This window comes from Ornithorhynchus anatinus, chromosome 16, assembly GCF_004115215.2.
Source record: "Ornithorhynchus anatinus isolate Pmale09 chromosome 16, mOrnAna1.pri.v4, whole genome shotgun sequence".
NCBI classification, from domain to species: domain Eukaryota; kingdom Metazoa; phylum Chordata; class Mammalia; order Monotremata; family Ornithorhynchidae; genus Ornithorhynchus; species Ornithorhynchus anatinus.
Genome location: NC_041743.1, coordinates 9,942,920 through 9,966,513, shown reverse-complemented (window position 1 = coordinate 9,966,513; position 23,594 = coordinate 9,942,920). Strand labels below are relative to the sequence as shown.

Here is a 23,594-nt window from a genome sequence, read left to right as displayed (position 1 = left end):
ACACACATGCCAGGAGCCGGTCCTCCGGGCTGTCTAGAGGCAGAAGCTGGCCAGGGTTCTGGCCGCATGGGTGGGGCGGGATGGGATAAAGGGGAGAGGAGGGGATGGAGGGGATGGAGGGGAGAGGAGGGGATGGAGGGGAAAGCAGGGAGGGAAGGGAAGAAGGGCGAGTGGGGAAGGAAGAAGGGCGAGTGGGGAAGGAAGAAGGGCGAGAGGGGAAGGGAGGGGAGAGCAGGGAGGGGAGGGGAGAGGAGGGCTACGCCCATAGAGGGATTAATAATAGGCGGCAGGAGCAGATCTGCTCGGAGATGCTCGTTCCTGCCGGAGGGGGCCGCGCACCAACCAATAGCAGCCTGTCTGGGGACAGGGGAGGGGGAAGCAGGATGGAGGGAGGGACGGAGGAAAGGAGGGAGAGAGGAAGGGAAGCGAGCCTCGGGGAGCTGGAAAAGGAAGGAGGAAAAGTTGCGGCGAGCCTGGCTGACCCCACAGCCAGAAATGTTGCCAGCCGCTGTCCCGCGACGCATCCCTTGCAGGGGGAGGGAAAGTGGGGAGGAGGGGCTGCCTGCTGAGAGTGCACTTGTCTCCCTCCCCTCTGTTCCTTTCCCCCGCGGCCCCCTGCGCCTCCTGGCCGGCTTTCCCGGGGCTTCCAGGCCTGGCCCGATCTGCCCGCTTGGCTCCGGCTCGCCGCACTGCCAACTTTACCCAGTCCCGGCCGGGCCCTTCCAAATCAGAAGATGAAAGCGCTTGGTGGCTAGTGCCCTGGGGGAGAGAGGAGGGCTTGGATAAATAGACAAAGAGGCTTCCTTTGCCGCCCCCCGCCCTCTCCCGCGGGCGCGGCGACCATCTGCAGGCAATCAGGAAAGTTAGAGGCAAGGCTCCCTTTCCCCCCGAACAGGATCTACAACCACCTTGCCCGCCTCGATGGAAGGAGCCGAGCGGTGCCCTCTCCCCACCCTTCCACCCTCCCATGGGATCGGCATCCCCACCGACTTTCCCGTGTTAAAGGTCAGAGCAGGGAGGGGCTGCGCGTTGGAGCAGAGAGGCGGGCTCCTTTGCCACCTTCATCCGCTGGCAAGCCCCGTGCCCAACTCCTCTGCCCTCCGGACCCCTCCGGGAGCCGCTCTGATGTCTCGGGGGTGGCACGCAGAGAGTTCCGAAACGGGAGATGCCAGGGACCCACGCTCTTCATCTCCCCCACCCCCAGACCACACGGCCCGGCTTCTGCAGGGGCTCCGGGGGGGGGGGGGGGGGAACCGAGGGAAGAATAGGGAGGAGGGAAGAGGATGCATTAAAGAGAGAGAGAGACCATGGCACACAAAGCTGAAAAGAGTGAACTGCAGAAAACTACTGGTACTCAAAAGCGGATGGCGGCCCGGCTCGGAGGGCATCCCCTGGTCCATGTGGTCTCTGGAAGGCGATATTAATGAGCAGTCCCGGGCGCCTTACCTTGAGCGTATTACTGGCCACGCCTGGTCTCTATCACCTCACGGCGGCTCCTCAAATGCACCGGATTGAGAGGCCTTTAGGAAAGGGGCAAACAGGGACCGAGCACACAACTGATAACGGAAAAAAAATTCCCAGAATATATTCCCCCCCACCCCCCCGCCCGGGAGCAAGCAATGGGGGAAAGAAGCAAGGCAGGGTATGGGAAGAAAGGATATGGCCAGTCGATGAGTTTCTTGGCGTATTTTCTGACAATGTTATCCTCGCCGAAGATAAAGAGGGATCTGTTGACGGTGAAACAGTTCTGCCTGACCGGGATGGGGTTGTACAGTGCCATGGTCCGCGCCCTCTGGGCCTTGGATTGCTTGAAGCCCGCCTGGGTCCCCGCGGAGGCCACCGGGGTCCCCTGCCGGTTCCGGTTCTGTTCGGGGTCTCCTTCTCCGGATCCCGGCCTGCCAACCACAGCTTCCCCAAAACGGGCCATCCTGGAAGTTTAAACAAACAGAAGACACCCAGAGGTGATCCCAGCCGGAGGCCCGAAAGCCCACGAGCAGCAACAAGCAGCAGAGATGGGGGAAGAGACGGGGAGGAGAGGGAGTGTGTGTGGGTGGGTGTGTGTCTGTGTAAACGAGAGAGAGAGAGAGAGAGAGAGAGAGAGAGAGAGAAGGGGGTGGGGGAAGGGGTGATGGACAGAGACACAGAGACACAGCCGCCCCAGAGAGATGAGTCTCTTCGGACCCCAAGAGGTAACAGTTTGCAGCAACGCCGCCTCGCTGAGCTTCCCAGTCTACAGGCAGCCGCTGGGATGCTCCATTCTCCCGGGAGGAAAAAGGAAAGGCGCTCAGATCCTAAAGGCGATTTTTTCTCAGAAAGCCATTGCACAGCGGCGCTTGGGGGCAGGGGGGGCCTGAGGGTGGGGTCAGCTGTCCGGCCATGGGTCCTCTTCTGACAGCCCCCCACCTGCCCAGCTCACGAAAGGGAGAAATCGGCAGGCGCCGATTCTCCCGGGAGACAGTTTTTGGAGATTCAAAAAAAAAATTAAAATTAAAATTAAAAAACAACAAAGGACGAGAAGTGCAAGTGGAGAATTTTCACACCGTCTGCCTTGCAAAGCGACCTAAGGAAGCGGCAGATTCCTCGGCGAGGTCCGGGAGAGCTTCAAATCCACCAGTTCCGACGCATCCGGGGAAGGGAGGGGCGGGGGGAAGGGGAGGGCGGGCCAAGGGGGGGGGGGGGGAGAAAGGAAAAAAAATCGAGATTCCTGCTTCGAACACAAAACCCGAAAAGAATAATTAAAAAAAAAAAAACCAAAAAGAGCTGTGCGGTCCCCAGAAATCAGCGGGTTGTTTGGCGGGTGTGGAGGATCAGCCTCAGTCCCCAAGTCTGTCCGTCCGTCCGTCCCGGGTGGGATCAGCAGGCGGCAAGCCTGGCGGCCCCCCTGGCGGCGGCGGCCCGGGCCCACCCGCCCCTCCGGGCCGTGCCGGCGCTCCGGAGGACTTCGGCCGGGAAACAGGTTGCAGGCCCGGCTGGCGCTCCGCTGACCGCGGGGGTGTCCGAGGGGGGCTCTAACCTCCTCCTGGCTAGAGGCTCAATGGTCGTCTTCAGCCCAAACTGCCTCTCTCTCGAGAAAAGGAGGGGGCGAGGGGAGGGGAGCGGAGGGGGGCAAGCATCCTTCAGCAGCAGCCCTGCCAACAAAGGGTTGAAGCCCCCGGCGGTGGGCAGCGGGCGGTGGGCAGCGGGCAGCCTCTGCAGCAGCCTTCCCGGTGGGCGGAGGCTCGGGAGAGCGAGAAGCCGGGGGGAGGGGGATGAGAGGGTGGGGGGTCTTGAGGCTGGGGGCGGGGGGCGCCCACGTAGGCAGACATGCATAGACGACGTCCTTTCCCGAGCGATGCCCCCTCCCCCCACGACCAGGAGCCGGAACGCCGGGCTCCCTCCCCACTCCCCGGTTGAGCTCGGGGTGCTAGAAATTGGGGGAGACGCCCCCTCCCCTCGGAGGGTCCCCCAGAGCGGTGGAAGACGCCCCCTCCCCTCGGAGGGTCCCCCGGAGATGTGGAAGCCCCCTCCCCTCGATGGGTCCCCCGGATTGGTGGACGACGCCCCCTCCCCTCGGAGGGTTCCCCCGGAGCTGTAAAAGATGCTCCCTCCCTTCGGAGGGTCCCCCGGAGCAGTGGATAACGCCCCCCTCCCCTCGGTGGGTCCCCCAGAGCTGTGGACGACGCCCCTCTGCGTTAGTTTGGGGAATCCGGCCGGGTCCTGGCTACAGCAGGCTGGGAGGGGGCGGGGGCCGACAGTCGCCACTGATTGTCTCAGTTTATTGCTGTACTGTGCTTCCCAAGCGCTTAGTACAGTGCTCTGCCCACAGTAGGCTTGAGCAGGTCACTTCGCTTCTCTGTACCTCTGTTTCCTCATCTGTAAAATGGGGATTGAGAATGTGAGCTCCCACATGGATCAGGGACTTTGTCCAACCCGATTTGCTTGAATCCAACCCAGCGCTTAGTACAGTGCCTGGCACATAGTAACCACTTAAATATCATTATTATTATCAATAAATACAATTGAATGAGTGAATGAATGAATGCCAGGCGCAGCCCCACCCAGGCTCCCGAGGCCCACCTGCACGAGACAGCACCTTCCACCTCCTTCCTCTCAACACCCACTTTTCTCCTTTTACCCCTGCACTCCACCTCCTCATCTTCCTCCTTCCCATCAACACCTGGGTTCTCTCAACTAGTTTCATTTCCCTGGTGAACTCCAAGAATTCTGGGGTTGGGGGAATGAGGGGAGCCCCTCCCCTGTCCTTGGCTCCCACTAAACCCTGTCTTCACAACAGCCACAGAGAGAGACCAAATCGAGTTTCTAATCTCCAGTCTGTCCCAGGGAACAATTTGGATCTGGGAATATGGGGTATAGTAGCCTCAAAGCAGAGAGGGAGGTTAACAGACCCAGGGGGATACTGAAAATCAAGACGAGCCAAATGAAGTCAGTCTTTCCCCATTTCTTACTCTAAGCCCATCCCAACAGAGCATGGATTGGTATGGATTGAGTACTCACTCTGTGCAGTGCTTGGGAAGGACAGAATAAAGGACTTCAGATGTTCTGTGCCCATAAGGAGGAGGGACAAATAAAAGTATCTAAAGAAGTAGTCCAAATGAAGAGTTGAATGTACAGCTGACCATACATATAAGAGTGCTGAGGCTGGGTATAGTTAAGTCCAAAAGTGTTGCAATTGACTGATGGATTTACAAGGTTTAGGGTGCTGAGAAATTGGTCGGGGATGGCTTGTTGGAGGTGTCACTAAGAGGGCGTTGGGTGTGGGAAGGGAGGGCGCTCCAAGCTAGGAGAACAGTTTGGAGGGGGGGGGACAGAGGCAGGAGTCAAGAGCAGGGAACAACTAGAAGAAGATGAGCTTGGGAGGGGGTGAAGAGAGCAAATTGTGGAATCAAAGAGAAAAGACAGGTAAGGTGGGACAAGTTGGTGGAGAGCTTTAAAGCCGATTGTGAGGCATTACGGTTGAAGCAAAGAGACACCACTGCTCTGTAAGTGCTGGGGAGGGAAGATGGAGAGATGGAGTCAAGTCGGTGTCTGTAGCCCTTGGGCTCTCCCTTCTCCAAAACACTATGTTTTGTGTTTTATGCCAAAACACTATGTGTGGCCAATGGGACTGGTCCAAGCTCCCTGTCAAAATTAGGGTGAAAATGGCTACAGAAGCTAACCTGGCAGGCACAGCCTCCTCCCTCTGGATTGGATGCTTCCCTTTCAATGCAGGAGGTGTAGAAGTCCAGAGGGAAGCTGGGCGGGAAGGCCTCAGAGCTCATAGGGGCATCCTGGGATAAAGTGGGGCTCACACAGAATGGGACAGCAACAGCCCTGCGCAGGAGGAGGGGACAGGATGAATGCTGGGGAGGTGATGAAGCAGGATTCTTCCTCAAGTGTGGGATGGGCCCAGCTGGCTAGAGTGCAGGAGGAGGAAGGAGCACGACAAACACTGGAAGGAAAAGCTACTCATTCTCTTGCTTTGGGAAGAGACATTATCTCAGAGAAAGCAATCTCTCTCTCTCTCACACACACACACACACACACTTCCATCCATTACAGTCTCCAATAGCTACTGCAGCATCTGGAGCTATTAACAGAGATTTCTCCAGGGTTGAACTCTCCAAACTAAAATCTAGTAGCCATTAGTAGACTCGCCTGGATTTTTTTTTTAAACGGTATTTGTTAAGGGCTTACTCTGTGCAGGAACTGTACTAATCAGGTTGGACACATAGGCTCACAGTCTTAATCCCCATTTCACAGATGAGGTAAATGAGGCACAGACAAGGTATGTCTCCCTCCCTCATACTGTTCCCCTAGCTTGGAACCCCCTCCCTTCCCACATCCAAGTTAAGACTTGTCACACAGTAGACAAGCGGCAGAGCCAGGATTAGAACTCTGGTCCTCTGACTCCCAGGCCCGTGCTCTTACCACTAGGCCACACTGCTTCTGGATTTCTGGGTGTCCTTGCTTTGCCTCACTTTTTCTCTAGCTCTGTGTGTTTTCCACTTCTCCACTTGGTTTATTAGGGTAGGAGATGAGTTCATTATATAATGGGGGGAATCTAAAGAAATAGAACCATCTTACTGATGAGAAACTGAATAACCTCATGGAGGGAGCACAGGTCTGAGAGTCAGGAGACTTGGGTTCTAATCCTGACCCTTCCACTTGCCTATGTGATCTTGAGCAAATCACTTAACTTCTCTGTGTCCTAGTTTCCCCACCAGTAAAATGGGGATTAAATACTTTGTTCCTCCACTTAGACTGTGAGCCACATTTGGGACAGGGACTTGGTCTGATCAGATTGTATTATATCTACCCCAGCACTTACTAAGTGCTTAACAAACACCACTATTATAATTACTGATAAAATGTTTTCAGGAAACCTGCCAGAAAACATCGGTGCATGTCAACATTTTGAAAATACACAAATATCACCCGGCAGTTTTCATTAAATGTCCACCCGAGAATACTTTTTACCCAAGATGAGCTGAATTGAATGAAAGCCCCTGCCCCTCTGCAGTCTGATCCTTATTCTGACTCCAATATCTCTGGTTTCGCTGCCTCTTGGGAGTCCACAGACTCCTATGGCTTCAGAATGCCAATGCAAAGCCTAGAAACCATTTCTTACCTTCCAGTTCCCCCCACCTAAGGAAGTCTGCTAGCTATGGGGCCATGGAGGTGGCCCAGATTGTGTGTTATCAGAGCACCATCTACTGGGCATCAGTTCCGCCTCTCCAGAGCACACCTGGCTAGTCGGGGGAAGACCAAGCAGGCCCCGAGAAGCTTAATCCTCAGCAGTGGGATATCACATGCCGCCCAAACCACTCTGTTGGTCACAGGCAGAGGCCAACCTGGGCGGGGTATCTCTCCACTATCTGCCCTGCAAAACATACAAGTATCCTAGAGACTCTGGACCCAAACACAGACAGGCTAAGATGGAGTCCTCAGGTGATGCCCCCCATTTTTGGAAATGCCACAGGGAAGCAATGAGCTCTGGCTATTCATGGCCCCTTACTGGCTCTAGTTTCAAAGACAAGAACACAAAGGAAATAGAGGAACAGAATGAGTGGCAATTTTGGATTTGCAATCCCTGATTTTTATCTTTCTTTAATGGAAATTCAATTTAAAAGGACTCCATCTTAGAGCTCCTCTCTGTGGGTCGTTCCATGTTCAAGGGTCTTTGGCAAAAGATGGCAGCCGAGAGGCTCCTCCAGTGACTGGAGAAGAGACCAGGGTCCTTGTCTCCCCTGCCCCCACCCTGTCCGGGCTCTCACACAGAGAATTGAGAGGAAGTTAAGGGGTCACCCAGCCCTCAAGACCAAAAATTCAGTTTTCTGCACTCTGAAAGAAAGCTGCTCCTCACCTATGTAATAATAACAGTGGTGTTTGTGAAGTTGTGGGCCCAGCAGCTGGTCAGGATGTGCTGTCAGCCGCCCAAGCCCAGGTTAGCCCTGGGGCCGTGGGAAGACCCTCCAGGTCACATCTGGAGCCCCAGGCAAGAAGGTCTTCTGAGACCTAGGTGTTGGCTGCAGAGGGCCCAGAGGCTCCCAGAACTCACTATTTCCACAGGGCTTCGCTCTAACTGGCTCAGAGTCAAAGAGCTGCAGGCCGTCGGGGAGCAGAGCAGCAGCTTGGCTCAGAGCCACTTTGGTGACTGAGTAAAGTAACTTCTGCTCTTCAAAACCGCCTCTGACCTCACCACTCTCAGAGTGGAATGTGGTGTCCCCAGTCTGGTCCTGCTCTGGGTCGCCCGCTGAACCCAGCAGTGCAGCCCCTATGCTCTGCAGGTATGTGCTTAGTACAGTGCTTTGCAAGTGCTCAATAAATTTGATTGAACGAATTGGAACTGGGATTTTCTTTTTTATGGTATTTGTTAAGTGCTTACTATGTGCCAGGCTCTGTACTAAGTGCTGGGGTACAAGCTAATCAGGTTGGACACAGTCCATGCCCCACAAGGGGCTCAGAGTCTTAATCCCCATTTTACAGATCAGGTAACTGAGGTACAGAGAAGTCGAATGAGTTGCCCAGGGTCACAGAGCAGACAAGTGGTGGAGCCGGGATTAGAACCCTGGTCCTTCTACTCCCCAAGCCCATGTTCTATCCATTAGACCACACTGTTTCTCAGAAAGGGGCCAGCGCCTCCTACTTGCATCTATTGACACTCCTTCCTCTTAGTGGGATGGCCTGTCTGCCTTCAGCCTTTATGCCCTTCTAATCCAACATGGGCAGGCTCACTCTGGGAAAGGAGTCACAGACTCCTGAGAAGGCCTGTTTTTCAAACCCTCTTTTTTCAATCAATGGTATTTATTGAATGCTTATTCTGTGCAGAGCACTGTACTAAACATTTGAGATTACAACAGAGTTAGTAGACACTATCTTTGCCCTCAGAGACCTTATGATCTAGCAGGGAGAAAACTAGGCCCTTAGAGAACAGACCTCTGCTTGTCCATCCAGTATAATGGGAACCAGCTCTCAACAACTGCCTCTTTCTTTATCCAAATCGAAAAAATGTTCCCCGAGAGGATCCCAAGGAGCATTTGGCGGACACTCTGGTGCCCAGCAGAGTCTTCAGAGGCAACGAAGCACTCACCTAGTGCCCCTACTATCCTCTGCAGTCTTGCCTCCCAGAGGTTGGCGTCAGAGCAGGGAGCAAATCACCAGCTCCGTCCCTCCTCCCCGGCAGCTATCCCAGAGCCCAGCTGGCACAGAAGTGAGAAGAATCAGCCCCACCCCAGCTGCACTTGTATATATATCCTTATTGTGCTCTGTTGTTTTCCCTGTCTGTGATTCATTTTAGTGTCTGTCTCCCCTACAAGGATTGTAAGCTCCTTGAGGGCAGGGATTGTGTTTAGCAACTCTATTGAACTCTCCCAATTTAGATTCAAAGTGGGCAGCATTGTCAACCTGCCATTTGCCTTCCTTCACTCAAGGGATACAGCTGTAGCCCTGCCCCATTTCCAGAATTCCCTCCCTAGAACCTGCCTCCCCATTTCAAAACATTCTCTGCTAGGACCCCGGAACTAGGCCCCTGTTCCTATATGATCCTCAAGTCACACCTGATCTTGATACTGCCTCTTCCTCCCCTGTCATCCTCCCCAACACCCCCAACTACAAGCCCAATCCATTCCAGCTTTCTCTCCCTGCCCCTGGACACTTCCTTTCCTCACTTTCTGCTAGACCTTGAGTCCTTGGAATCTCACCTGCTGGGATCCCCTCCCGTTCCTCATCTGAGTTTGGATAAGGTAGCAGAATAGAACTAAAAAAGCATCACTCCCCTTCTCCACCAGCCCATGCACTTCCTTTTCTCTCCTCCTCCAATCACCTCCCTCCCACCCTTGTCACATCTAAATTGCCTTTCCCTTTGCTTCAGCCACTCCCCCCACCCCAAGTCTCTTCAGAGGTGGCTCCAGGCCTCAGTAGAAAGGGGCACACTTCTCCCTCCTATAACTGAATTGTTCCAGGACAAAAGTTGTAGAAGACCAACCCTATGGTCCACAAAGCCCTCTCTACCTCCTGTTTACTACTTTCAGGGCAGAGGTGGAGGGCCAGGCAGAAGGCAACATTGACATAATTGTTGGCTCCCTAACCCTGGTTCCCCCCTAGCTCCTTCAGCAGTTACGGGTCACAAACACACTTGAGTCGTCACCCCACCTCTCGCCCCACAGCACTTACATACACATTTTTAAATTCAGTTGCTTACCCCTAATCCCTATTATAGTGTCTGTCCCCTAACTAGATTATCAATTCCCTAAGGGCAGAGACCATGCCTATCACCTGTATTGCACATTCCCTAGTAAATGCTCAATGCTATCAGTCAATCGATTGCATCTGTCCTGAAGAACAACACTGGCGGTGCAATTCACTGGTGTCTGCTTGTCTGGCCAGCTTCAGTGACCTCTACGCAACTCCCAGAAGCAGCAGGCCTGCTCTCCCGCCCACCCGCCTGCCCACCCCCTTGGCAGAGAGCTGGGAAGAAAGGGTCTCTGCCACCACCGCTTGCCATAGAAGGAGCCAACAAACTGAAAACCCGCTACCTCTCAATTTGTTTTCCTCCCCGCACTCCAGCAGGTGAGACGCCCACAGCCGCGCAGAGCTCGGGGCTGCAGAACGCGCAGGAACTTCGAGTGTTCGGGTTATTTTTGGAGCCCCAGACCCCGCTGCCTCCCCCTTGAAACAGCAGGATTGCCATCTAGATCGGTTTTTTAACCCACACCCAACCTGCTTGGAAAGTTTTGCTTTTCCTTTCCCCGAAAGACAGGGTTTTTTTGTTGTTTTTTTGTTTTGTTTTGAAATAAACCCAACCAAAGGCTGCTAAGAGCCCTGAGCCCCATTCGGGGTGGGATGAGAGCGTTGTCGGGGTGGTCTCGGGTGAGACGCTGCAGCAAGCCGGAGCCACGCTAGAGTCAGATTGCACAAGACCAACAGCAGCAGCGCCGCCTGGCGGAAAGAGCCTGAAAGTCAGGGAGCCTGGATTCTCATCCCGGCCCTACCACTTGGGTCTGCTGTGTGACCTTGGGCAAATCACTTCACTTTCCTGTGCCTCAGTTTCCTCATCTGTAAGCTCGTCTCTAGACTGTAAACTCATTGTGGGCATGGAACTTGTCTGTTGATTGTTACTGTGAACTCCCCCCAGGCGCTTAATACATTGCTCTGCACACACTAAGTGCTCAATAAATACAATTGATGAGGTTGAACTACCAGTTAGTTCTCCCTTACTCAGACTGTGGGCCTCTTGGGTTAATGGGGTTGTGTTCAATCTTGATAGATAGTGAGCTATAGGTATATAGAGAGATATAGCAGCGTGGCTCAGTGGAAAGAGCATGGGCTTTGGAGTCAGAGGTCATGGGTTCAAATCCCAGCTCTGCCACTTGTCAGCTGTGTGACTTTAGGCAAGTCACTTAACTTCTCTGTGCCTGTTACCTCATCTGTAAAATGGGGATTAAGACTGTGAGCCCCAAGTGGGACAACCTGATTCCCCTGTGTCTACCCCAGCGCTTAGAACAGTGCTCGGCACAAAGTAAGCGCTTAACAAATACCAACATTATTATTATATGTATGAATACATATACGGTATTTACTAAGCGCTTACTATGTGCCGAGCACTGTTCTAAGCGCTGGGGTGAATACAAGATAATCAGGTTGTCCCTCGTGGGACTCACAGTTTTAATCCCCATTTTACAGATGAGGTAAGTGAAGCACAGCGAAGTTAAGCGACTTGCCCAAGGTCACACAGCAGCCAAGTGGCAGAGTCGGGATTAGAACCCATGTCCTCTGACTCCCAAGCTTGTGCTCTTTCCATTAAGCCACGCTTCTTCCCAATATATATCAATCAATGGCATTTATTGAGTACCTAGCATTTGTGGAGCACTGTGGGAGAGTACAATGCAACAGAGTTGGGAGAAATTCCCCACCTACAACAAGCTTATAAATTTTTATGGCATTTGCCAAGTGTTTACTTTATGTCAAACACTACTCTAAGTTTCTAACAACTGCATGGTTTACAATACAGTCTTTGGCACATATTAAACATGTAAAAGAAACATGTTAGGGAAGCAGCGCGGCTCAGTGGAAAAGAGCCCGGGCTTGGGAGTCAGAGGTCATGAGTTTGAATCCCAGCTCTGCCACTTGTCAGCTGTGTGACTGTGGGCAAGTCACTTAACTTCTCTGTGCCTCAGTTCCCTCATCTGTAAAATGGGGGTGAAGATTGTGAGCCTCACGTGGGACAACCTGATTACTCTGTATATACCCCAGCGCTTAGAACAGTGCTCTTCACACAGTAAGCGCTTAAAAAATACCAACATTATTAAAAGAGAAGCAGCATGGCCTAGTGGAAAGAGCATGGACCTGGGAGTCAGGGGACCTGGGTTCTCATCCCAGCCTTGCCAACTGCCTGTCGTGTGACCTTGGGCAGGGCATTTCACTTCTCTGTGCCATAGTTGCCTCATCCGTAAAATGGGCATTCCATACCTGTTTTCCCTTCTACTAAGACTGTGAGCCCCACGTGGGACAGGACTGTGTCCAGTGTGTTTCTTCCCCAGAACTTCTGTACACAGCCTTATAATTTGCCACTTCTCCTACTAGTAATTAGGTCTCCTGACATTCAGTCCTGTGTTCTTTCCCCAAACCAGGCTGCTTCTCAAGAGTCACATTTCCTCAGAGGCCTGGCTTCCTCATAAACAGTGACACCAGGGTCCTGGCCAGCTGATGGTTCTGCACGAGGGACCCTACCCCACCCCCATTCCCTGCTTGCATCTCGCCGGTCCAAGGAAGCGGCGGGCTCCAGGCCACTGTCCTCAGCCTTTTCAGAGGCAGCCCTTATCCATGAGTTAGTGGGCGAGGGTCCAAGAGCCTACGAAGCTTCCGGCTCTGCACCGGGGGAGACGGACAGTGACAGCTGGCAGGATTTCCCATCTCCGGCCAAGCCTCAGAGAGGCGTGACAGGGAGTTCCCGTGGGGCAGTGCTCCACGCTGATTCTACTTAGGAGAAGTAGTGTGGTTAATGGATAGAGTGCTGGCCTGGGAGTCAGAGGACCCGGGTTCTAATTCCAGCTCTGCCACTTGTCTGCTGAGTGATCTTGGGTGAGTCACTTCACCTCTCTGTGCCTCAGTTACCTCATCTGTAAAAGGGGATTAATACTGTGAGTCCCTTGTGGGACAGGGACTGGACTGTGTTAAACCTGAACTATCTTTTATCTACCCCATTAGAACATTGCCTGGCACACAATAAGTGCTTAAATACTGTAATGATGATGATTACTCCATCCATCACCCTCACTGCTACCTCTCAACAAAGCAGAGTGGTGGGGGGCGGGGGGTGGGGATCTCTACCTCACCCCTCCTCCTCCTCACCGCAGCTTGAGCTCCAGACCAATACCCTCCCCACCAGCCTCACTCACTGCTGCGCTCCCCCCAGCCCTTCGCATCCCTCCTCCCGGCTCCACTTGCTTCATTTTTCCTGCTAGGATTCAATCACCAGAGGCCACGTGCTTGCAGGGCCTGCTGAAAAAGGCAAGTCAATTATCACTTTTCCAGGCTCAACCCCCTAGGCTCTGCACTTCCAGACCCATCTGAGGTGGCAGAAAATAATCACCCATTAGCAGCCTGCCAGGAGTGTGTTGCTGCTGCTCGGTTCAGCTCACTAGGAGCCCTCAAATTCTCTCTCTCTCTCATTAGAGGATTTCCACTACCATCTCTGCCACCAAGAGTGGCAGCTATACAAGTCCATCACATGTGTGCAGGCTGTCTCTCTTTCCCCTCCCTTGAGAGAGGATGCTACCAACACTGCCAGGAAAGAGCTCCACCCTCTGCCCCAGATGAAGCCAGGATGTCAGGAGATCTAGGTACTGGTCTCATCACTGCCCCAAACTGGATGACCTTGGTTAAGTCTCCTAACTGCTCCATGATTCATTTTCTCCATTGGAAGGTAGCATGTTCTAGTGGGAAAAGCATAGAACTCAGTCAAGAGACCTGGATTCTAATCTTGCTCTGCCGCCTGCCTGTGGTATGACCTCAGAAAAGTCATTTAATTTAAATAATAATAATGGTATTTGATAAGCACTTTAAGCTAAGCACTGTGCTAAGTGCTGGGGGCAGTACAATATAATCCGATCAGGCAGACCCTTTTCCACACAGGGCTCACAGCCTAAGGGGTGAGAGAACAGGTATTTATTCCCCATGTTAGAGATGAGGAACCTGAGGCACAGAGAAGTTAAGTAACTTGCCCAAGGTCACACAGCCGGCTAATTGAGGCCCTGGGATTAGAACCCAGAGCTACTGATTCCCAGTCCTGTGCTCTTTCTACTAGGCCACACTGCTTCTACTTCTCTGTGCCTCTCTGAAAGCAGAGACAGATGGACAGCATGACATCTGAAGTCAACCCAGGCTAAAATCAACAAATCCATGGTATTTATTGAACTCCTACTGGGTGCAGTAGGACTAAGCACTTGATATTGCCTCCCAATTCCCATTCCTATTTTCCTCAGATTACCGCCTTCTTCCATCACCCACTGTGATGGAAGGTATGCCGAGGAAAGTACGCCTGCCTCTTGGGGTGGCAGAGGCAGCAGTGATCCGCCAATCAGCTCATCGATAGTACTCTCTGAGCACCTGAATGCAGAGCACTGCACTAGGACTTGGACTAGTGCAACAGAGGAAAGAGACCCAATCCCTTCCCTCAAGAAGCCTCCAATCAACTCTCCTCTGTGGCCGAACAGGACTCCACCAATATCTGCATACCTCCCTGCTGCTGCTGGAGAAGTGTTCTAGACATTTAAAAGAGAACAATGAAAATTAGAGACCAGGTCCCTGCTCTCAAGGGGCTTACAATCAAATGGTGATGTCACCCTAATCTTCAAGCACCTGGAACGGCCAGGCCAGAGAGGAGGCGGATGCGGATGGACACGATTCCTCAGTGCCACCTCTCCAGAGGTTCCTAAGCCCCCTTTTCCTTTTCTTCAACTCCCATCTGTGTCACCCTGACTTGTTCCCTTTATGCATCCCCGCTTCCAGCCCCACCAGTGCTTATGTCCATATCTGTAGTTTATTCATGTCTGTCTCCCCCTCTAGACTGAAAGCTCATTGTAGGCAGGGAATGTGTCTGTTTTTTGTTACACTGCACTCTCCAAAGCACTAACAACAGTGCTCTGCACAAAGTAAGTGCTCAATAAATCCGATTGACTTACTGACACCCATTCCAAGGGGTCCATTTCCTCCCAGGCAGGGAAGTACAAACTAAACTGGTTTGTCCACTCCACTAGATGGTAATCTCCTTGAAGGCGGGGATCATGTCCACCAACCTTATTTTATCACACTCTCCCAAGTGCTCAGTATAGTGCTGTGCACACGGTAAGCACTCAGTAAATGCCATTGATCGAATGAACGCGGAGTCCATCCACTCCTCTGTCCTGGCCTGCCTGGGGGCAGGCCCCTCCTAGGAGCCCTCCAAGGAGCCAAGGATTGCTGAGACTGAGCAAGGTGCCACCCTCCCTGCTGCCACTCAGCTAACAGGCCCCCGGGCTGCTCTACCCAAACTGACTCAAACACCCAAGAGACAGCCACTCCTCTCCCTCTTCCCCTCAGAGATTGTTCTTCTTCCCAGGACGCTGGATGAGGAACGAAAGCCAATCCTCAGAATCTAAATCGGGTGGGTTGGAAGGTTTCCTGTCTCTCTCTTTAAAGTCATCTAGGAACAAGGAGCAATGGTAGGAGAGCAAGTGTTCTCTGCCCCCACACGTCACCACCCACAGCACAACCCCTAGATAATTCTGCAGGTAAGTAGATGTCGGAGTTTGAAGAAGAAGGAGAGAGAGGGAGAGAGGAAAAGAGGGAGGAAAAGAGATAGAGAAATGGGGGAGGAAGAGAGAGACAAATCATCTATGCTGTTTCTGACAGCATGGGATGCTGGGGGATTGACCAAAATGTGTGCAAAACACTATACTAAGCACTTGGGAGAGTACAATACCAGGCACATTCCTTGCCCACAGTGAGTTTACAGTCTACAGGGATGCCCAGTTTAACTTGCATCTCATGAAATCCCACCAGTGGCCAGTGCCATGCCCAAGCTGTCCACAATAGTGCCCAAATTCCATTAAAAAAAATTGTTAATCACTTCTACGTGCCAGGTACTGTCTTAAGTGGAGGGGCAGATACAAGCTAATCAGGTTGGACACAGTTTCTGTCCCACATGGGGCCCACAGTCTTAATCCCCATTTTACAGATGAGGTAACTGGGCAAGTCACTTCATTTCTCTCTGCCTCAAAGTCACACAGCAGACAAGTGGCAGAGCTGGGATTAAAATCCAGGTCCTTCTGACTACCAGGTCCGTGCTCTATCCACTAGGCAACACTATTTCTCCATTGGTTAGGTGTCCTCACACTGTCCAGGAGTGTCCTCTCAGATCCTAGGGGTCAGACGCATTTCCCAGTGCCACACGATGCTACCTCTAACTCATGGCCGCCTCAGAGCAGCATGACATTTCTGCTCAGTGCCTGAGGTCACTCAGGCAGCCTGAGCCACAGTGTCCCGCACAAGACTAACTAGGAAAGAGGGGAATCAGGATCCTGACTTTCGGGCCAGAATACTTCTTCTCTTAAGATCCCCAGCCAAGAGGCAGGAAACACTCATTCGGCGTGGGTTTTTGATGGTCTTATTAAATTCCTTGGAACCTTCAAAGAGTGCGTCAGCCTCACGGATACCAGAACGAGATCAAAATGACTGCAATCACTCAGCTGCTGAAGTCGAGGGAGCCTGCAGTCTCAATAACAAAACAGAGGCCTGCCATGTTAATTAGATCATTTATAGTACCTTTATCTGTTCGGGTCACCATACTGTGATATGATCCGAATGCCACCTTTGGCTTGGGTGGCCCCAGTCAATAGGCAGGGCTGTTTCTGAGGGGCGCCTCTGGGGTGCTGTGCCTGTAGTTTTGCCTTTTGGGAGATATTTTTAGAGTCCCTTCTCTCATGGAGCCCGGGGCCCAGGCGCATTCGCCCTGCTTGCCCCACTAACACACCATCTCACACACACGTGTGCAAAGATTTCATGAAAGGGTAAACTTAAGGTCGGTGGCTGTGACCCCAAGCCCACAGAACCAGGATTGGAACTCAGGTGTCTGAACTCCCAGACCAATGCCCTAAACTCTGACTCAGATTCATCTGAAGAATATTTACAAGACCTCAGAGGAGGCTGTGTCCTTTCCCCTGGCAGAAATCACAAAGTGAAAAGGGGTGGGAGGGCGGTTGCCTCACCCTCGTAAACCCACTGAAGAACAGGGAGGAGGCAGTGCTGACAGTGCAGATTGTGTCAAATTCTCCCCTCCCCACAGAATCAATCAATGGTATTTACTGAGCATTAACTTTGTACAGAACGCTGTACTAAGGGCTCAAGGGCTCGGGAGAGTACAAGATAAAATTAGCATAATTTGCATCAACCTGCCCACACCCTTCACACCTCTCCTTCCCTCTCCATTCCACGAACTCATAAAGAGAGACACACATCTAAACCCAGCCCTGCCCACAAGCCAGGCACCATCAAGGCGACCCCACAAATCAATCATATTTGAGCGCTTACTGTGTGCAAAGCACTCTACTAAGCACCTGGAGAGTCCCACACCGATTCCTATGAAAACTTAACGAAACTGGACTCCAAAGTAGAGGCAGAGCCCCACGCCTGATTTCAGACCTGGTTCGGGGCATGCGGGCACGGAATTCTCTTGCCTGCCTAAACTAATGCTACGACATGACTACCTCTGCACCTATCAGTTATTGCTTCACTTTCCCGGTAAACTAAGCAAATGGCCGTAAACAAGATTATGGTATTCACAAGTTAATTTCCAATACATCGAGTCATTCATCTGCCCAATTAGAAGCCCTGGGCTGGGACCACTGGCAGGCACGACCAGAGGCGGCAAACGTACGGGGAGGTGCCCAGGACCTTGCCGGCCAACGGCTGCATGGCTCTCACCCTCTCTCCCTAGCCTGGAGAGGCATAGGGCTGTTTCAGCAGCTGATGTCAGGACCCCATTGATGGGACTGGCCATCCTGCTCACTCCCATCTCTCCCCACCTTGGCATGTTAGAACGGCTTTCTCTGGAGCTGTGTTTATTCCACAGCACTGGATCCTTTCACCTCCCTCCAGGCACCACCTCCAGCTCCTTTCCCCCTCACTGACATCAACATGGAGAAGCAGTGTGCCCCAGCCAAAAGAGCAGGAGAAGGAAGACTTGGGTTCCAATTTCGGTTCCGCCACTTGCCTGCTGTGTGACCTTGGGCAAGTCACTAACTTTCTCTGTGCCTCAGTTTCTTCATCGGTAAAATAGGAATAACACACCTTCTTTCCTTCCCTCTTCGACAGCAAGTCACATGTACGCAGGGACTGTGTCCACTCTGATATCCTTATCTATCTGGGAGCTCAATACAGGGTTTGGTACACAGTAAGTACTTATCAAACACCACAATTCTTATTACTATTATCGCTAAAGTACACCCACCAGTTAGATATCAGAGCCCGAGAAAAGGGTCCTAGATTGAAGGTCTGGGAAGAGGCTAATTTAATTCCTGCATTTCTACATGGAGGAGAATGGGGTCTTACAGAATGAAAAAAAAAAAAATCACCCTCCAAGTGAGTGGTGGAGAACAGCAATCTTCAAATGGGGAAATCACCCCAGGAAGGGTCCAGAGCACCCCCAGAGGCAAGGCAGGCCAGCCACCACCACCCATTTTATATCTGGAAGAACTTGACTCCCCGCTTTCGTATTCAAAACCCACAAAGGCAGCCATAGGACCGTGTAAGACCAACAGGCCATTTCCTTTAATTATCCCTTCATCTCACTGGCCCAGCTGAGGGAAAACTCACTTCTAATGAAGAAGGAAGCCCACCCTGGACAGGGCTCAGTTCAAGAACCCCTTCTGGCCCCAGTGCAAGATGGCGTCGCTACTTGGTTTCCCAGACCCGTTCCCACCCCTTCCCTGGTGCAAGCAACTCCCCAGAATGGTCAGATGTATATACTTCTGCACTGGGGAAAATGCAGCCAGTTACAGCAATTACTGAACACTTCCTTACTGTGCTAGGTGGCAAAACTAGGACCTTTAAATTTTGGAATTCCATGTCTTATGGGACTGGGGGCTGGTAAAGTATGGTTTTGGGGGTTATTTTTGTATTTCTTACATGCATTACTGTGTGTCAGACCCTCTTTTAAGCACAGGGGTAGATACAAACTAATCAGATTGAATATAGTCCCCATCCCACATGAGGATCAGTCTTAATCCTCATGATGCAGATGAGGAAACTGAGGCACAGAGAAGTTAAGGGATTGCCCAAGGTCACACAGCAGACAAATGACAGTGCTGGGATTAAAACCCAAGTCCTCTGACTCCCAGGCTCGTACTCTGTCCACTAGGCCATGCTGCGCCCCCCAGCCCCAGGCCCAACCCCCCACCAAATACATATCCAAAATTTGGAAACCAACTTTTTAGGATGGGCAAGGGGCCCTTTGATCTTATCTTGGTTAAAGCGCTGGCAACTCTGCCATTCCAAGGGAGGGATCAGGGGTGGGGTTGGCAGTGGGGCACTCAGTACAGTGCTTAAGTGCTTAGTATAGTGCTTTGCCCAAAGTAAGCGCTCAGTAAATACAATTGAATGAATGGGTCAGTGGTGCACTGGTAAATTGAACTGGCTATAGCCCAGGTCCCACTTTCAGGAGATGTAACCACCTATTCTTAAATCCTCCGGGCAGCTGAAGTCAACAATTCCCAGTGGCCCACAGGGCCGCCACCACCCTAGGATGACCAGAGATCTATTTTTATTCCAGAAAGTCCATCATTGAGCCCTCTCCCAACCCCCCAGTCCTTAGCACTGCCCCAGCGACAGTGGTGGTGGGGGGTGGGGGCAGAGTAGCGGGTCAGAGGCACTCTGCCCTCAGAGATCAGAACCTGAGGAAAGCCCTATGACTGCCATGCTCTGGGCCATCCCCTGCCACCAGCCCTCCTGCACGTTTCTGACCAGACCTCCCCTCCCTGGGGAAGCCACCAAAGTGTCCCCCGTCGGCCACCACTCCCCCACCCCCCACTCCCACCTCCGGCCCCGGAAGCACCAGCTGGGGGGCCTGAGGGCTGGGAATGAAGCCAGAGCTGTCAGCATGCTAATTAGAGATCGGTGAGGGGCTGAACTCACTGGCTGACAATTAATGACTCCGACTCTCTATTTCCTGCTGGCCTATTATTTATTCATCTCGCCTCCCGGTGGTCCCAGAGAGATGATAGAGACTATAAAAGTTCAAAATCCAATCTAAGACTGGTCCTCTGAGGTCACAGAAATTTTTGGTCCTGGGAAATGGGGGTAGAGGAGGTGGAGGACAGGAAAGAGGTAGAAGGTGCAGGATTGGGGGGGGGGGGGTGTTTAGAGGGAGTGAATCTTCTCCAAGTACAAGTGCTTAGAGTGGCGGCCTGAGGGAACGGGTGCTAAAATGAGGCTGGAGAGGGTACCCTCAACCTCAAATGACTCCTTCCTTTCCCCCTAAATTGGCCCTAGGCTTCCCTGGCTCCAGGAATGATTCAAGCTGTTCAAACGAAGGAGGGGAGGAGTAAGGAAACAGAAGCAGGGGCTGCCCTCAGGGGTCCGACCTTAACTGTCCCCACCCACAGGTTGAAAGACGGGGTCGGTGTTGCTCACCAGGGGTGAGTCCCCTGCACCGGTTAGCTCTTCGGGGGAGCCAGCCACAGAAGCCACTGCCCTGAGAGGGTGGGCCAATGATAAAAACCAAATAGTGGTATTAGTTAAGCACTTACTATGTGTCAAGCACTGTTCTAAGCACTGAAGTAATCATGTCAGACACAATCACTGCACGACACGGGGCTCACAGACTAAGTAGGAGAGAGAACAGGGACTGAACCCCCATTCTGCAGATGAGGAAACTGCGGCACAGAAAATTTAAGTGACTTGCCCAAAGTCAAACAGCAGGGAAGTGGAAGAGCCAGGATTAGAACCCAGGCCCTCTGACTCCAAGGCCTGGGTTCTTCCCACATGCTTTTCCTCGGGATTCATTCATTCATTCATTCAATTGCATTTATTGAGCGCTTATTGTGTGCAGAGCACTGTAATAAGCGCTCGTGAGATGAGCTGGTACGGAGAACCATAGCCCTGGGGTTAAATTTCTGCGCTCAGTGCCAGGATGCCTAGGGAGGCCTCTCTCCAAGCACTGATGGGCCCGAGGGTGGCACTGCTCCAGCCTGGCACTGGCACTGGCCCTTTCTGCACCTCTGACTGCAACCGCCTCTTTCCCGGGGCCAGCTCCCAGCAGGCTGAGCCTTCCATCTTGGGCGGGGAGATGACCAAGGAGGAAACTCCTCCCGGGGGGAAGAAAGGATCTGGGCACCCATGGGCGGCAGGACTCTGTTTAACGCGTTCAGTACAACGCCACTTGAAAGCGGGCGTTTTCTACCAGTGGCGGATTAGGTTTACAGGGATTGAGGAAGAGGGAAAGTTATGGTTGCACTTTAAGGAATAGCCACTTGATGGCGCCCCAAAACGTGGAAACAAATGAACCCTGGAAAAAGAAAAAAGGGGCCGAGCGTGCCCTAGAAAGGGGATGCTCTTTGCCGAGTCCCTGTCCCTCCTGTTCGCTGGCTCTGGAACAGACTGTGGGGGTCTCTATTACCCAGGCAAACTGATGAAGCAGCGAGGCTTATTGGAAAGAGCACGAGCCTAGGGTTTAGAGGCCCTGGGTTCTAATCCCCACTACTCACTTGTCTGCGGCGTGATCTTGGGCAAGTCATTTCACCTCTCTGAGCCTGTTATACCTCATCTGCAAAATGGGGATTAAGACCGTGAGCCTCATGTGGGATGTGGACTGTGTCCAACCCGACTAGCTTGTATCTACCCCAGCACTTAGTTCAGTGCCTGGCCACAGAGTAAGTGCTTAAGAAATACCATAAAAAAACTCAAAAGAAAAGTTGCCACTGATGGGTGGAGACTGCCAACAGAATTGCCTGACCCACTGGTAGCCTGGGTTGGGCCCCAGTAAGAGGGAAGACATTCCCTCTCCCTCTCATATGCATCCTTCCCAGCACTCATGCATAAATGGGTATTCTGATACCCCAGGACCCTCCTGGGTAGCGGGACAGCCCAGAGAGGCTGACCACGGTGTTGGCTAGGCCAGGGCAGATCCCCAGCGAGTGCCCAGTCTGGGACCCAGCTAATGAGGCTGAGTTTTAGCACATAGCCCAGAGTGGCTGAAGAGGATGCCCACTAATCGGCGGCCCTAACAGATGGACCGTGAAGGGAGGGTATTCTAGCATTTCCAGAGCATCGGCCTGGCCCGCCGTTAGGCACTGTGAGGCCTGGCCTCCCCACAAGTACCCAAACACCCGCCTTCCCCAACAGCAGTCTGTCGTCTGGGCTGATGAACCTCCGGGATGGCTTTGTGGGAGCTTCTGAACCTGGGCAGGCTCCTGGGCAAAAAGTCCCTTGAGACCCCAGCCTCTTCCGCTCCTGCTAATCATCAGCCGACCGGGGCCCTCACTGTACAACGTCTAACACCACCCGTCCCCACCAACAAGGACCGTGATGGACTTCTCCCAAGTTGACTAACAAAATACCACTATCATTATTATTATCAATCCTTGAAGGATTTGCTCTGACAACCAGGAAACCAGAATTTGAGGTCTCCATGATCACCACAGGGGGACCAGCGGCAGCAGCCAGGACTCAGCCCGTGAGGGCCAGCCGGCTCTCCCGCATGGCTGAGGTAGAATACTCCGTCCTCTTTTCCCCCATCACCACCGGGACCATGTCCATGCCCGCCCATCACCCCCACCCTCTCTCCAGCACTTACTCCCACTCCTTCCGCCGGGCCTGGGGAGTACTCTGCATCTTGTGGGCCTCATGCGCCTTGATGATGTCCCGCTGCTCAATGAGACCGCCCCGCCGGCGCTTCATGACCTCGGGGCTCACAGGGATGAAGGGGCCCGATCCGCTCTCCATGGGACCACTGCCCTCCCAGCCTGGGCCCTCACCCTCCTGTGGGAGAAGGATCGAGGCCACATCAAAGCAGACCGTACGAGGGGAGGCCGGCGGGGCCCTGGTATCCTCAGGGAGCTCGAGCCCCAGCACGGAGCAGGCCAGGGTAGGGGTCATCAGGCCCGGTCCGTGGTGGCGCCACATCCCCTCCGTGGGCAGGGCCAGGGCATAGCGGTGGGTGGCGGCGGAGGCGACCGGCTCAAGGCTTCCACCGGTGGCCACGGTCGGGATCTGCTCGGGGGGTGCAGGGGCTGGGCACGGGCTGAGTCCAAGCATCTCTGGCACCATCACTGCTCATCTCTCTGTGCAGGGATGGGGGGAGAGGAGGAGACAGAGGAGAGAGAGCAGAAGGTGAACAATGAGGGAAAAAGTCCAGCCTGTCGAGCCAGTCACAAGACACCAGAACTAAAAGGACTCTAAACATCAGCTCATCCAGCTTCCTTAGTGCACTGTTTGTCTACCTTTTCACCTCACCCTCTGCCAAACCCCAAGACTAGGCCTCCAGAGCTCTTCTTAGCAGGGGGCAGTGAGCAAAGACGCCCCACCTGGGCAGCGCCATCAGGTGCCACCCAGACAGCCCTTGCCAGGGTGTAACTGTGGAACTCTGGAAAAGTCCTAGCTTCTCCCTCCTCGGTTCTTCCCAACCATGCCCCGTCTCAGTCATGTATCGCTCACCCTTCATCCCCTGCCTCCCTCATCCTCTCAAACCCTTACCACCTGTTGCCACCTGGGCCGAGACCAGGGCAGGGCTCAGATGGAAGTCAGTGCAGGAGAAAGTGATAGAGCCCCAACTGTGAGCCCCCCAGCCCCGGTCGCTCGAGGACCTTCTGGGAGTGATCCGTCCTCCCACTGCTTTTCTGCCTCAACTTTCTTTGATGAATTTTAAAATTATCTTCCTTTCCTGTGATGCTTAAATGTCACACACACACACACACACACACTCTCTCTCTCTCTCTCTCTCTTTCTCCTTCTTTCTCTCCCTTCCTCCCCACCACCCTCAGGTGCCCACACTCCCTGCCCAGGCTGGGTCTCTGGTGACCCCCTCCCTTCACTGCTCTCCCCGCCCCTTGCCCACCGCCATTCTAGCTGGGCTCTTCTCCCAA

General features: G+C 53.1%; 1 protein-coding gene across 6 annotated transcripts in view; it reads right to left on the bottom strand.

The window, feature by feature from the left end:
• The window catches only part of CACNA1E (calcium voltage-gated channel subunit alpha1 E), a 271,336-nt gene that overhangs the window by 217,545 nt on the left and 30,197 nt on the right, over positions 1–23,594 (bottom strand). For all 6 annotated transcript variants that reach the window (XM_029081472.2, XM_029081478.2, XM_029081475.2 and 3 more), the window contains 2 exons: positions 22,307–22,793; positions 1,662–1,928 (listed from right to left, as the gene is read on the bottom strand). In XM_029081472.2, coding sequence (XP_028937305.1) covers positions 1,662–1,928; positions 22,307–22,779 — 740 coding nt within the window. In that variant the 5' untranslated portion in view covers positions 22,780–22,793. The remainder of the gene's footprint in view (positions 1–1,661; positions 1,929–22,306; positions 22,794–23,594) is intronic.